Here is a 16,009-nt window from a genome sequence, read left to right on the forward strand (position 1 = left end):
GAGGGGAAAAAATAAAAACTGGGAAAAGATTCCAAAGACGTTGTTCCACTTCCTCATACGTGCACTGTACCTTTTACAACGTATTTCTCAATTTGCTATCTAAATACTGCTTATTTAGTTTCCCTCTCAAGCTATTTACATGGTGCAAATGGGAGGTTTGGGCACAATGCAAACTTCATGTGAAAATCATGGCTCTTGTCTCAAGCAACTGCAGGGTGTTTGAGATTTCTTTAACAAATGTTGCTCATAGTGCTTGAACATCTGTAAAAGTTAACATTGCAAGGATGTGAAAGCTCAGCAGTTGAGGTGTTGAACTGCTGATCAGAAGGTGATGACTTCAAAATCCAAGCTGTGGCTGTTGAGCAAGGCCTTTAAGCCTCAACTGCTCTAAAGTATGGATCAGAGATAAATGTATGTGGAAGTCTATCAAATGTCATAAATTGAGAACTGTTTTGCATTTAATGTTATATGGATTACATGTCTATGATACTTTAGATGATTTCCCATAGATGTAAATACATAAATAAAATCGACCTACTTTTACCGGATACAGATTGTTGCCAAATATAAACCAACAAAAAAGATCAGGTTCAGTATGTGAAAACGTGTTGATAAGAGAGATCAGAGAAAAATGTCAGATGCCATAATATTTTGTGCTGACAGAAACACTAAAGTAATTTAAATATTAACTCTTTACAATTGTGCTGAGAAGATAAATCATCTTAGAAAGCATATGTTGAGAGCAAAGGGTTACAGCAGAATATCATACCATGTTCCACTCCTGTCAGCCAAGAACAGGAATAATAGGTTACTGTGGGAAATGTCTGTTTTTGTTCCTGTTTTTTTTTTTTTTTTTAGTTTATATTAGTGCTTCCTGAGAACTGTAGCACAAACCATTCCGGCCATTCTTCTTTGACCTCTCTTTGCAGAGGTCTGCTCCTCTCAAGATTTTTTTTCACAATTCTGTGAAACTATATGCATGGAATTCTGCTACATCCAATGATGCAAAATCTACAACTACTATGCATGGAAATTCCAGATGATATTTTGGAAATTCCAATTTTTTCCAAATCCCTCAGCTGAGATCACATCAGTCTCCATTCTGAGGGCTAGTGTTACCATTAACTTTACATTAATGTTAACATGACCTGTATTTGCATGATTTTCTGCGTTGCATTGGACAGTAAATCTCCAATGGATACCTTATAACTCTGGGAATTCTTGCCTCATATTCGCTAATAAAATTTTTTCTTTAAAAAACTTTCAGTGATTTTAATTGACCATTTGAGATCATGGTCTGAAAAAGTAGGAAATTCTGAAATATTTGTTCCAAACTGTGCCTTGAATTCACATGAATACAGTTGGTGTGGTGTACAAGTATGTTTAATCTTATCTAAACCTTTCTAGCTCATTTCCTGCTCTGCAAAACACAGCAGGAAACGCTGCCTGCTTTTGAAAGTACAAACTGAGAAAGCTGATAAAATGCCTCATCATTGAAAACTTACATTTGGACAGTTAATTTAGAAATAGGATTGCATAAATTGTTGAATCATAAATTCATATGTGATGTATATCAGAGTATAAAATGAGAATAAAATAATAACAGTGATGTAATCAGCCTGCAAGAATGCATACTTTATTTTATTGTGAAGGTTTGGGGGTGGGGGGTGGGGTGGGGGTGTTAGGTACAGGAAACCCAAACGTCTCCATATCTGTCATATTTGAATCTTTTCTGTCTCTGCTCTTTTTCCCTTTCTGGTACATACTAACGTTTCCTAGCAAATCTAGATTTACCAAATATCTTCACTTGATATCCCCATTCCACGAAATTGCAATCTGTTATAGCGCCTCATTTCATAATATTTAAAGGAAAACCAGAGTAGAAACTGTTTTAATTACAAAGAGAGAGAGAGAGAGAGAGAGAGAGAGGCTTCTGTTTGTCGAACCATCTGAATCATTCCTTTAAAAGCACTTTACAGCAGTAATATTACAAACATATTTTGCATTTTTTTTAAATCAGTAGCAGACGAATGCATATACGTACAACAAATACAAATGGACAGTCAAAAACAAAGACAGGCATTTGGCGTTAACAGTTACTTGAGAGTTGGAGTAAACTGTGCATACTGGCTCTAATATACGTTCTCAGCCTGTACTTCAATTGTTTTTAAAAATATGAATCAAATAATTGCACTGGACATCATACAAAAAACAAAAAAACAAAACAAAAAAAAAAAAACATACAAAGCAAACAGTCCTTTTTATAATTATACATGTGGAAAGTAACTGACTTATCGCAGCTACTGTTGTACTGTGAGCCTTCGTAATGATTGTTCATTTGTTTGCACCTGTGCAAATAGACTCATTTCTTCTGAGGATGACCCAACGATTGTTTCGGTCATGGCTGTAGTGGTTGTGTCCTTCATTATCACTGCTCGCTGCTGTGTATATCCACTCCTTACCTAATCAGGTGAAAAGTTAGCCAGTACATGAACACAGGTTGTGCTGCAGCAATGGCCATGGTTAAGTACATTCGCAGCTGATTCTTGGCTCCTCGTACCAGAACACCCTCTACAGCCGCCTCGGACAGGATCTTTAACCTCAGTGTTCGAATCTACAGCACACACAGATAATTTAGTAAACAGATGATTTAGTAACGTACAAGGGAGTGTCTTTGAGCCCAAAACAAAACATGGTTGCAGTAACTTGTAAAATATTTCAAGAAAATGTAATGCTTGTTCTAGTGCCGCGAACATAGACGCTAACTTTGTGAATGTCAGCCATGAATAAAATTAGAATAATATTGAGTGGCTAAATTTTAAACACAACTCTCAGACCCCTGGAAATCTCTTGTTGCCTTAAACCGTGTCTAGTTTTCCTGAGTTATACAACTGCACACATCTACAATACATCCATGAAAACACAAATCATTCAACACAAAGGAGGTGGTTGTAGACCTTGACGAACAAGGTAATAAATACAAAAAAATATTTATTTAAAAATAAAAATAAAAAAATACAATAAGCCCAATACGGGTTTAAGGTTTCACATTGAACACACTGTCCCACTGTTCAGCAGGAAGAAAGTTTAGCTGATGCGTATAACCGTCGGGTATAAAATCAAGCAGTAATCACCGCATTCAAAAGTACAACACCAAATTCTTTCAGTGCAAAACAGACACCACTTGTTACTAGTTACTTGAGAACCTACTTGACAAATAAGCTTCCTAACTGTTGGTCTAATCTGAAAAGTGCAGCTTAGGTAACAAGCTAAGGAGCTTCTGTAATTGTGAAATCAGTCAGCTGACAGGAGTCAAGCAAGAGTGTAAAGAAAATAGTGACGAAATTAATTAAACATTTTATTAATATTAATGAAATTTGAGCTTTTTCTGCCTCTCGGTTGTGGAGCACTCAATAACTGAGCATGTGTGACCTCAGGACTTAAAAAATAAATAAAAATCAATCAATAATTTGATGAGGCACCAATAAAATTTAGCCGATGAGTAAAAAAAAATGACTATTTAGAAAAAAGTGCATATTTTAAAACATGATCTATGGAGTAGTCGCTGGTGTGCGGGACTCAATTGTGGCGACAGTGAAGCCAAAACAGTAAGTTACTTAATTTTTCCCTCTGAGTGAATGAGAAACAGAGTAACCTCAAATGATTATTTATAGCTGTTCACAGAATTAAAAATATTCTCTGTTGAACTGGGAGGAAATGGAGGGTGATGCATCAGTGAATCTTTCGAGCTAAGTGATACTGGGCGGAAGTGAACAGAGCTTTCATGGCTTCCGCTTGTATCAATGTATAATGATAAAACATGCAAACGTTAAGGTCATGTTACAATAGAGTCAATTCATGTGTAGTGTGATAGGTCACAAAATGAAATTGCTTAGCACACATTAGTAAAAATGCATTAGATTTTTGATGCACATCCTACAGTACAGTTCCCCAAACATCCCAAAGCAAAGCAGGTTCATTATCTGTGGTGTTTCTACGAGTTCCAACAAAATAACTAATTTATTAAAAGAACTAATAAGACTTAAAGGTGGGCTGCACGATGTTTGAAAGCCAATGTTGACATTTGAAATCACCAAAACAAACACGCCCCTAACCCAAATGGGTGTCACCCCTGTTTTGATAGCTCTGCCCACACATACATACGCAACCCAGGCAACTATTATGGCGGCACCTGCTGGGGCAGCTGGTCGAGGGGATATTTTTATCAATAAATGAACTCAATGAGTAATACTATGGTAATACAAATGTGTTTTTTGTAGTACTGTGTGTTGTACCGTGAAAGGTTTAGCTCCGTTTCACGCAAAAGACGTTCAGTTCTCTCCAGCGCTGGAAAGCTGATCCTATATTAACACGGGTCCTGCTTCTTGTCTTATCGTAAGCCTTTTTTCTGCTAATGTCAGACATGTGCACTGAACACTCTGTCCGCTGCATATTGACAAGACACGCCCCTTTCTGTTTTGTTTGTCGGCCCGACTAAGTTTTCTGAAGCATTTTTCAAACATCCTGCACCCCACCTTTAAACATTTTAGATCAACATGGCCTAAATTCTACAGATGTACATTATCATTTCTCTGCCTAAAAGCAGTATAACAGTGTGATTTTCCACACTCAAGTCAGATCTCGTCAGCAAATACAATGAAACGATCACTCTGCACTTACCGTAAAGACAAAAATAGACGCACAGCACCAGAATAGTGAAAGATAATATCCTGTTTTCCCAAACAGCAGCCCAGTCAACACTCCTACTATCATCCTGTGGTAAGAAGACAAGGCAAAATATGATTACAGCAAACGCTACTACTAGATTTGGAGACATTTCCAAGAGATGTTAGAATAATACATTTATTTAAACATTTCCAAGAGATGTTAGAATAATACATTTATTTAAACATTTCCAAGAGATGTTAGAATAATACATTTATTTATTACATTATATAAGACTGTTCCCTTTTGCACAACTTAAGGTTAAAGGATAAAATCCTCCAGAATTGCTTTGATGTAGAGAGCCATCACAGAGCTGAGTCTGACGTCACTGTACACGTGTCACGTTTCCCAGCAACGTTAGTGCAGCATCGGCAAACACATCAACAATGGCGGATGTTGCTTTACTGTTAATGCTCATGGCTTTGTGAACCTACACTGGCATCTAAAGGCAGCGAGTCCAACGTGGACGTGCAGCTCCATGTAATTTGTATAAACGGAGGTTGTAATCGAGAAAGTACATAACATTATTTTATCATTAACACAGAAAAAAATTTTCCTTAGCATGTAGCTACTATCATGTGTGCTAATAATTGATTATATTGCGGTAAAGTAAAAGTGTATTAAACATTAGTATACTTAAGGTACATTATCAAATGCGCTAACAGTAGCCCCACCCACAGCCCCTGACACAAGCGGTTCTTAAGTCTAGACCAGCAACGTTTTGGTGCTACTTAAGAACCACTTTTCCTGGTTCAGAGCCGGTGCTTTGGCTGCCGAAAAAGAAAGAACTGGTTCTAAATTAGGCTCTGGCTCCGAACCAGCACTCAAACTGCCTCGGTGGAAAAGGGGCATAAAGTCACTCAGTGCAACACTGCCTCATTGCAGTTCTGGAAGCCTGAGTCAAACATCTGTTGTCTCCAACCAGAACGTCTGTAGAATTCAGGGAGTTGGGGAAAAAAAAAAGCTCTTGCTCAATTGTTTTTAGGAACCATCAGTAAAACATGAGGTCCATTAACCTCAAGTGAAGATTTAAAGAATTTTTTTTTCTTCTTTTGCTGAAAACACAGAACTGCAACCAATAAAGACAAAAAAAAAAAAAAAAAAAAACTAAGCATAAGCATATTTAAAAGAACTTCAGGGTGGTAGTTCCTTTAAGCAACAAACTCAAATAGGGAAGTGAAAACCCCTGTAATGGGAGTGGCTCATTTTTTCACTCATTTTTTCATTTTTACTCATTTTTAAATGGTAGTGAACACTAAAGCCGCTCATTATAAAAATAAATAAATAAACAAACAAATACAAACAAGCAAATATATACACTCCCTGACAAAAGTCTTGTCGCCTATCCAAGTTGTAGGAACAACAAAATAATTTGACTTCTAGTACCCCTTTTCCACCAAAAAGAACCGAGTGCTGGTTCAGAGCTAGTGCTGGTTCAAAGTTGGTTCCACTGGTGAACCTTCTAAGAACCGGTTTGCCTTTCCACCGGCTAGAGAGCCATCACAGAGCCGAGTCTGACGTCACTGTATACGTGTCACGTGTCCCAGCAACTTTAGCGCAGCAGCGGCAAACACAAACACATCAACAATGGTGGATGTTGCTTTACTGTTAATACTCATGGCTTTGTGAACCTACATTGGCATCCAAACGCGGCGAATACAAGGTGTACGTGCAGCTCCATGTAATTTGTATAAATGGAGGTTGTTATCGAGAAAGTACATAACGTTATTTTATCATTAACACAGAAAAAAGTTAGCCTTAGCATGTAGCTCCCTACTATCATGTGTGCTGATAATGCATCATATTGCAGTAAAGTAAAAGTGTATTAAACATTAGTATACTTAAGGTACATTATGAAATGCCCTAACAGTAACCCTGCCCACAAGCGGTTCTTAAGTCTAGTCCAGCAACGTTTTGGTGCTACTAAAAACCACTTTTCCTGGTTCAGAGCCGGTGCTTTGGCTGTCGAAAAAGAAAGAACTGGTTCTAAATTAGGTTCTGGCTCCGAACCAGCACTCAAACTGCCTCGGTGGAAAAGGGGCATAGTTGATCATTTTGAATCAGAAATGGCTTATATGAAAGGCAAAGACCTCTAGATTAATATTTTATTTTGGTAAAATAAGCTTATCATGCCTTGATTTTTAATTATTTAATTAGGACAGAAAGGTCAGACTTTGCTTAGACAAAAGTCTTGTCACTTAACAGAAATAATGTACAGTACAGAACATAAAGTCATGGTGCAGTGGAAAAAGAATTAATATTGTGTATGACTCCCATGAGCTTGAAGGACTGCATCCATACGTCTCGGCAACTTATTAATAAAGTAATCTGGAATGGCAAAGAAAGCACTCTTGCAGGACCCCCAGAGTTCATCAAGATTCTTTGGTTTCATCTTCAATGCCTCCTCCTTCATCTTACCCCAGACATGCACAATAATGTTCATGTCTGGTGACTGGGATGGCCAATCCTGGAGCACCTTGACCTTCTTTGCTTTCAGGAACTTTGATGTGGAGGCTGAAGTATGAGAAGGAGCGCCATCTTGCTGAAGAATGTGCCTTCTCCTGTAGTATGTAATGGGCAGCAAGAACGGCTGTTGATGTTGCCATCCACTCTGCAGATCTCTCGCATGCCCCCATACTGAATGCAACCCCAAACCATTATTTTTCCTCCACTGAACTTGACCGTTTTCTGTGTGAATCTTGGGTCCATGCAGATTCCAATAGGTCTTCTGCAGTATTTGTGACGATTGGGATGCAGTTCAATAGATGATTCGTCTGAAAAAATCAACCTTCTGCCACTTTTCCACAGTCCAACCTTCCTGCAAGCTTTGGGCCTTGGCAAAGGCAACACAATTTTTTAGTTGTCTTCTGTTTAATGCTGGTTTCTGGTGACCAGTTGTTATGTAGCTCTGCTGCAGTGGAAAAAGGGTTGGCCCTGGACTGTCGAACCAACAAACAGTCCTCTCTAACAGTTGTCTTACGGGATCTGCCTGACCTGTGCCTGTCATGAACTTCACCGGTTTCTTCAGATCTTTTTCTTATCCTCTCCACTTGATGTTTAGATACATTAAAGATGCAGCAGGAGACAAGAGACTTGGTCTTCAGGCTCTTGATGATCAGCACTTTGGTCTGTGGTTGAATCTTTGACATGCTGTCAGAGGTCAGGATGCATTTCAAATGAAGGTTTTGTGTGCTGGGGTTCTTCTTCTACACACCTCTAATCTGTGATTGGTTGAATCCTTTAAAGATGTGACAAGACTTTTGTCTAAGCAAAGTCTGACCTTTCTGTCCTAATTAAATAATTAAAAATCAAGGCATGATAAGATATTATTTTGGTAAAATAAGCTTAATCTAGAGGCCTTTGCCTTTCATATAAGCCACTTCAAATGATCAACTAGAAGTCGTTATTATTTGTTGTTCCTACAACTTGGATAGGCAACAAGGGAGTATATATGTAAACCCTATTTAATATATTTAAAGTACACCAGTGTCAATTAATAATTTTATTCATTTAGGGAATAATTTTATTCATTTATTTTTTTATAGTCTTTATTTAGCTACCTTACCCAACATATTTGTATCCAGAAAAGGCCACCAGGTCAATGGTGGTGAGATCTGTGTTCACTGTGACCAAGTAAAGGCTGAGGAGAATGGCAAGAACTTCCATAATGAGCCAGACCAAGGCTGAGCTAGCCTGCATCCCCAAGATCTCAGGGGAAAAGCTGGAACATAGCAAAAATAAATAAATAAATAAATGTAAATCAACAGAGCTGTAGAATTAGTATTGTGTTGGGTACATTTAAATTCTACATAAAATTAGATACTCCACAATATGAATTATATAAAGAAATAAAATATATGACATATCATTAAAAAATGGTTTACGTTGGCAAATCACTGAAGTATAAGGGTTATAAAAAAATATGCTTTACATCATAACACTGTGTCATCGATAATTATATATTTCGCTATTATCACACCCTGTTATGTTTAAATCCTTAAATTAGAAATCACTCTGGGTAAAAGTGTATTGTCAGTAATACCACTCAGACTCATTTAAGAGCCTACGAAATAAATTATGCAATGACTACATTAAGCTTTGTACAGGAAATATAGAACACACTGTCTTACACAGCGCTATATAAGGTCGGTCTGTTCGGCTTGTGTCTTTAAATAGAGTACATACGTACATACATATGTATATTTGTGAGCAGAGGTGGGAGTAAGTCACATGTGCAAGTCACAAGTAAGTCTCAAGTCATGAATGTCAAGTCAAAGTCAAGTCGAGTCTTTTTTTAATATTTGTCAAGCAATTCTCAAGTCTCAAATTTGCAACTTAAGTCTGACTGGAGTCGAGTCATATGACTCGAGTCCCCCATCTCTGTTTGTGAGATTCTAAAGAAGTGTGGCCAGAGTGCAGGGTCAACAATAATGTGCGACCCTGTTAGAGAGACTTAAGGGCCTTGCTCAAGGGCTCAACATTGTCAGTTTGGAGATGTTGAGGCTTTAATTTTTACCCTTCATGGCCAGTATTCATAACGATTCTAAGATTGATCTCAGAGAGCTCCTAATTTAGCTTAAAATTTTCTCACTAGGAATCTTATATTAAGAGTGATTCAGAGCAACTCTGAGCAAGAAAAATACAACTTTTATCTTAGGGGGAGGCGGGGCTTAACCCTGTTACTAGGTATGACACAACAAACAAAAAAAAACATTAGATGTTACTTTCACTAAAAATCGTATTAGAGATGCGATAACATCTGTATGTTACAAATGTAATAAATTTAAACATCTCCGACACATTTATATATATATACACACACACACACACACACACACACACACACACACACAGTGCAGAAATACTTTATATTTATTTATTTATTCATTCATTCATTCATCTTCTACCGCTTATCCGAACTACCTCGGGTCACGGGGAGCCTGTGCCTATCTCAGGCGTCATTGGGCATCAAGGCAGGATACACCCTGGACGGAGTGCCAACCCATCGCAGGGCACACACACACTCTCATTCACTCACACAATCACACACTAGGGACAATTTTCCAGAGATGCCAATCAACCTACCATGCATGTCTTTGGACCGGGGGAGGAAACCGGAGTACCCGGAGGAAACCCCCGAGGCACGGGGAGAACATGCAAACTCCACACACACAAGGTGGAGGTGGGAATCGAACCCCCAACCCTGGAGGTGTGAGGCGAACGTGCTAACCACTAAGCCACCGTGCCCCCTTATTTATTTATTTATTTATTTATTTATTTCTGCACTGTGTGGGAGATGTTATCTCTAATATGATTGGTCACAAAATTAAAAAAATTAATCCCTACATGATCTAATCTGTATCATCTTATTAAGTCTATATCATTATTAAATATTGCATACAATACATTTCTTCTCCCTCTTCACCTTCTCCTCTGATAAAGAAACTTTTAATCCTCTTAAAAGTCCTCCTCACTTCTTCTAACACTTTTAGACCTTATGAGCTCTTTTAAAGGTTAAGATGCCTCATGAATAAATGTGATCTTTTCTAGGATCTTCTCTTTAATTTTAACGCCCACATTTCTGAAAATTGCCTTAGAATTGACAGTAGGAGCACTAAGAATTTTCATGAATACGGGCTCTGATCAGTACCCCAGGCACTACCACTGTCCTGGTGCAGGAAATTCTATCACATGAGTGTAGAAATGTACAGAAAACCATTCTTACCGGTCCTGAGTGCCAAGGGCCAGGCCTGCAACCAGGACGTACGTAATAAAAGCCATTGCTGAAACGATGAGGGGAGAAGATTAGATGATTAAAACAGAGCTTGCATACCATGGACAAAGGAGGTACTTTTGCATGCAGTAATAATCTGACTGGGGGTTTACCCTGACCACGATATACACAGTATTCTGTTGAGACTGATGAAGCTCAGCAAAGTCACTGAAAGCATTTGGTATTTCATTATTCCTTCCTTTGCCTTAATATAAGCATCAGTCCCATCAACTAAAGAGGCTCTGTGTCCTAACTGTGTCCTCATTCTACAGGGCATTCTACAGTCCATGATAAATGATAAGTCATGTTGCATGCATCTAAATCCAGGTTCATTTCCATCAAACTTATTAATCATTCCTCTCTTTTAAAGTTTGTTCCATGTTTTAATGCCTTTCCATATTAAATACTTAAACCTACTGCCTGATTTGTAATGAAATATATAAATTAAGTACCAGGAATGTACAGGTCCGGTGCATTGATGTCAAAGCGTGGAGCTACTGGAGTTTCCTGTCTGTAACTCACCTCCCAGTTCTGTAAATAAAAACAACACTGATGAGACACCAAAGCCCCAGATTCACCAAACACGCACAGTGTAGCAAAAACTGTAGCCATCTGACCTGATTACGGGCACACAAAGCGAAGCTTATTGCATTTAGTTAGAAGGACAGTTAAGGACGTGACGTGACTTGACGTGACATACAGCTAAGTATGGTGACCAATACTCAGAATTCGTTCTCTGCATTTAACCCATCCAAAGTGCGCACACAGCAGTGAACACACACCTGGAGCAGTGGGCAGCCATTTATACTGCGGCGCCTGGGGAGCAGTTGAGGGGGGTTCAGTGCCTTGCTCAAGGGCACCTCAGTCGTGGCCAGCCTGAGACTCAAACCCACAACCTTAGGGTTAGGAGTCAGACTCTCTAACCATTAGGCCACAACTTCCCCCCGTTAATATGAAGTTAGAAGACGATAGATAAAAAAAGATTAGCAAAAGTGATGCTTCAGCTGAAGGACTTGAAAGATCAGGAATAATTATTCAGATACATATTAGCTCTATTCTTTATGTATGTGAGAGATAGCTAGTTAGTTACACATATAATAGTGATTAAGATAAAAAGAAAACAATAAATCTCTTTTAAAGAATGCGATTAACTGATATTTCTGGCACACTTCTACTGCTTTCAATCATCTTAGAGGTTTTTTCCTTTTCTAATCCTTGCTTTATTTCCCTAAACAAATAAATCCATCCATTCTTCACCTTTGCCTCACACCCTTTGAACAAAATATAAAGATATATTCAAATCTGCTCAACACAAACATTTAAAAAAAAAGTCAAACGAGCGGAAAACTAGGCGTCTGTGTGACGTGCGGACGGTCGAGCGTGGTGTACATAGTCACTTCCTTAGGGCTTGTGCACTTAGTCCCTCGTCTGCACAATTTTGCATACCGCAGAAGGAACACGTCAGGCTTACCTCATGCATATAGGGGAACACGAGCAGTCCCAGCTTCTTGCCAACATAAACGGTGTCCACAGCAAAATAATATTTCAGCTTGGAGATGGGGATAAAACGGTCGAGCTGTGAATATAGAGTGTTTACGTGTCAAAAGATCTGGAAAAAAAATCGGATTAGATCCGACATTTTTCTTTCTCTAAGGACAAAGCTGCTATCTGTACTATTACATGTGACCATTAGCACTTTTGTCAACAACAGTACATGTAAAAACCACATGCATTTCAGTTCTGCAACACATTTACAGGAATTTTAACATTTACTTCCTTCCAACAAAAAAAAAAAAAAAACAGTTATTTGTCTTGTTGTACTTCTGATTCAACTTTCATTCATTCATTCATCTTCTACCGCTTATCCGAACTACCTCGGGTCACGGGGAGCCTGTGCCTATCTCAGGCGTCATCGGGCATCAAGGCAGGATACACCCTGGACGGAGTGCCAACCCATCGCAGGGCACACACACACTCTCATTCACTCACGCAATCACACACTACGGACAATTTTTCCAGAGATGCCAATCAACCTACCATGCATGTCTTTGGACCGGGGGAGGAAACCGGAGTACCCGGAGGAAACCCCCGAGGCACGGGGAGAACATGCAAACTCCACACACACAAGGTGGAGGCGGGAATCGAACCCCGACCCTGGAGGTGTGAGGCGAACGTGCTAACCACTAAGCCACCGTGCCCCCCTCTGATTCAACTTATACTTTTGTAATTATAACATATTTCTGTACCAAGATCCAATTCTAAAACTCTTGGTGTATTTTAAACGCTGTACTATTGAGCATATAAAACACTACAGTATGGTTTTCCAAGAACAAGCTAAAGGGTTTTGGTGTTAATCAACAAGGAAATATTTCTCTGTTAAAAAAATAAAGATTAAAATAACCATATTATGTAATAAATGCATTAATACACTTTCACTTTGTGTAAAGTTGTTTGAGGCTGTACATACTATTTTTATTTTAATTTATTTTAAGATTAACACTTTTTCAGTTAAAAAAAAAGGTTATGCCTAATACAAAACTAAGAGATGTGCACAGAACTACTTTAATCCCACTCCTGAAGCAATTCTAAGCAATCCTGTTATTTTTATCTGTATGTGTCCATGATATATTCTATATACTTATATAATGTCATTTAACCCTCAGTAACCTTGAGCAGGATAAAGTAGTTATTGAATGAGTGAATAAATGTGGTAAAAGCATCTTGATGCATCCAATATACTACCATGTTCAACGTGGCTACGTGGACTATGCTGCAAGCAGGACTTTTTTCTTGGGTCATAATTCAGTCCTTTGTGTTTAGCTAGCGATCAGGTGAAGTAGCCTATTTTATATTGAACATTCATTTATGTTGGAGTGATATCAAGTGAGTCTGTGGACTGTTTAATCCTAACCCCTTACCCTACTCTAAAGACGTGCTTCAAGAAACAGAAGCCTAAGCTCAATTTTGGATTGTGAGAGATCCAAAAGTTAAATCCAATCATTTCTAGACACATAAGCAAATTAGGACAAACAGAACCCTTACATTTTTATCCATTATTTGTTTGCCCTGGTTTGCGAGGCTGCTCCCATAGGCCATTGCGAGATTGGACATGGGATCTGACAGGATGGCATTTCCTGCATAGCCCATCCCTTCTTTGTTCATGCTGCCAGGTCCAGAGTTGTACTGACCAGCGCTGGTGTCATCAAAAAGTTGACGGGGTTCACCACTGTCGACGCCAGGAGCCCTCATCCTTGCTGTGGATTCTGAAAAGCAAAAAGACATCTCTGAGTGAGAAACAGGTTGAATCCCAAATGTCACATTACACTGACTCTAAAATAATGGATTCTACAGGCTAGTTAGGACACTAAAACGTCCAACGGGAAGGTATCCAGGAAAGCTGCCGCAGTCATTCCATGCATCAGATCGCTGTATTATTACACATTCAGTCTAGAACAGACTGAATATAATACACACAGATACAATATATGGCCAACAATATATGTGTCGCGGCATATAGTTATTCGGTTACATGACCACGTTATAGCGGTTCTGTCAACACAAGTCTCTTCAGTTGGCTTCCAATTCTGAGTTAAAGACTGTTTTTTCAATAAAATTTTGGGGAAGAATTGCTAAATGTTTTTATACCATTTTAAAATATGGTGAAACTGGTGAGCAGATTTTTTTTTTTTTACAATATTAAACCATTTGAAGCTTTTAAAAAAAACATTTATTTTGTTTCATACAAACAAAAAAATGTCAATTGTATATTGCATACTAGTATTTAAAAATATATCCTTATATATTCCCTCTGTAGTGCACCTAAAAGGGGAGGAGTCAAATATTTTGGGATTTAATTGTCAATAGCTTCTGACCAATCAAAAACGTGTGTAATATATAAAGTGGGAGAAATTAATTAAATACATTTTAGCTCGAACAAAACACATGGTTCAGGCTAATGGACGAATGAGTGAATGAGCTAATGCTAACCTAGCCAGTGGCAGCGAGCATTAGCAGCTAGCTAATCTAAATAACGAGTTGTTTTGAACTTTAGCTTTAGCTTGTTATTACGTGATACGTCAAGTATCATTGTGCTGTTGCAAATATTAGCCATGAGAGAGAGAACAGATTCAGTAAGCCATCTTTATGAAAGCATGAATGTGTGTCATGGTTCTCTGTACGCAAGCAAAAAAAAAAAAAAAACAGGTCTAATTACAAACAGCTTACGTTGCTTTACGACACTTGCTTTACGTTTAGTGTCTGGCGCGAAGGCGTCATGGGAACGGCCTCATCCACTACGTAGGGCACCTAAATAGGGAGGAGTGAACTATTTGGGATTGAACCGTAGCCCAAACACGCTTGTTGACCTAAAACTAGAGCTTTGTTAAAAGAAAAACAAATTCTTACGGCACATAAATACACACGTAGTGAAATCGTTAAAGTTACGTTTTTATTATTGTAGCTAAATAAGCTATCTGAAACAGCAGGAGAAAACGAAACTAGCTAAAACAACACAACACGAACGGCATGACGTACGTAACTTACGCTGTCTGAACCCACTCTGATCCGTGTAATCCATACTTACAAATAAATAAATATATGTTAAACTACGCTGTGATTAATAAATGTTAAAATGCTACTGTCTTAAAGCGGATTTATGTCTTATTCATCTCCCAAGATACCGGCTTCATTCAACCTCAACGTGAGTGACGTAATCTTACCCGTCCGACGTCAGTGGACGTAGCCAATCACAGTGCAAAGAATGACCAAAAGGGGCGTTTCGAACAGTACGCATAACGAATCAACACGCGATTCTAAAATACTCTGCTAACGGTGAAGGTGGGTCAACGTATTGGCGCATGCGCATGAGGCGTTTTAAAGGAGAACGTCTGCAGCGCCATCTTAGAGAGGGCGGGTTTGCAGGGTTTATTGGTTTGATACGTTTTCAAGGTGCAGCGTGTGAAAATCTGAGACACGCTGTAAGACTCATATGTAACATGACACTAGAACGTTCCGTGGAGTTTTAACTCTTCAACAGTGCTTTTGGAGAAAAACGTGAAATATGTGTGTGCGCCCCCTAGGGTACACGTGATGGCATGCTATATATATATATATATATATATATATATATATATATATATATGTGTGTGTGTGTGTGTTGTTTTTTTATGCCATTCAATGAATATATAATACATAAAAACAAAATTATATATATATATATATATATATATATATATATATATATATATATATATATATATATATTTAACAGGTTTTTTTTAAAACTAAATAAACTGAGCTGAAAACCACCTCATTTGTGTTTCCAAGTCTTTTATTCGAAATGTTCACACAAGTAACCTTATCATATTTTTCTTTATAAAGTTATTTTCTTTAATTATATATATATTTTTTTCCTTCAAAATAACAACGAATGTCCAGCATTTTAGTCTCATATTATTCAGTTGATGTAAAACCAGGTTTTTAAATCTAAACATCCAAATATAATAGATAGTA

At 38.1% G+C, this 16,009-nt stretch overlaps 1 protein-coding gene across 3 annotated transcripts; it reads right to left on the reverse strand.

The window, feature by feature from the left end:
• Nucleotides 1-1,611: 1,611 nt before the first annotated feature.
• yif1b (Yip1 interacting factor homolog B (S. cerevisiae)) lies at nucleotides 1,612-15,209 on the reverse strand. 3 transcript variants are annotated; one of them, XM_060877450.1, is made up of 8 exons: nucleotides 15,041-15,209; nucleotides 13,541-13,761; nucleotides 11,970-12,074; nucleotides 10,951-11,029; nucleotides 10,451-10,508; nucleotides 8,291-8,446; nucleotides 4,681-4,774; nucleotides 1,612-2,614 (listed from the first exon to the last, which is right to left on the reverse strand). In XM_060877450.1, exons 1-8 carry the CDS (start codon nucleotides 15,072-15,074, stop codon nucleotides 2,459-2,461), a joined length of 903 nt encoding a protein of 300 aa, XP_060733433.1. In that variant the 5' UTR covers nucleotides 15,075-15,209; the 3' UTR covers nucleotides 1,612-2,458. The 3 variants fall into 3 exon arrangements, with proteins under 3 accessions (XP_060733433.1, XP_060733432.1, XP_060733434.1); XM_060877449.1 differs by having other exon boundaries at nucleotides 15,032-15,209; XM_060877451.1 differs by lacking the exon at nucleotides 15,041-15,209 and adding an exon at nucleotides 14,723-14,839.
• Between the last annotated feature and the right edge of the window lie 800 nt (nucleotides 15,210-16,009).

This window comes from Tachysurus vachellii, chromosome 9, assembly GCF_030014155.1.
Source record: "Tachysurus vachellii isolate PV-2020 chromosome 9, HZAU_Pvac_v1, whole genome shotgun sequence".
Taxonomy (NCBI): domain Eukaryota; kingdom Metazoa; phylum Chordata; class Actinopteri; order Siluriformes; family Bagridae; genus Tachysurus; species Tachysurus vachellii.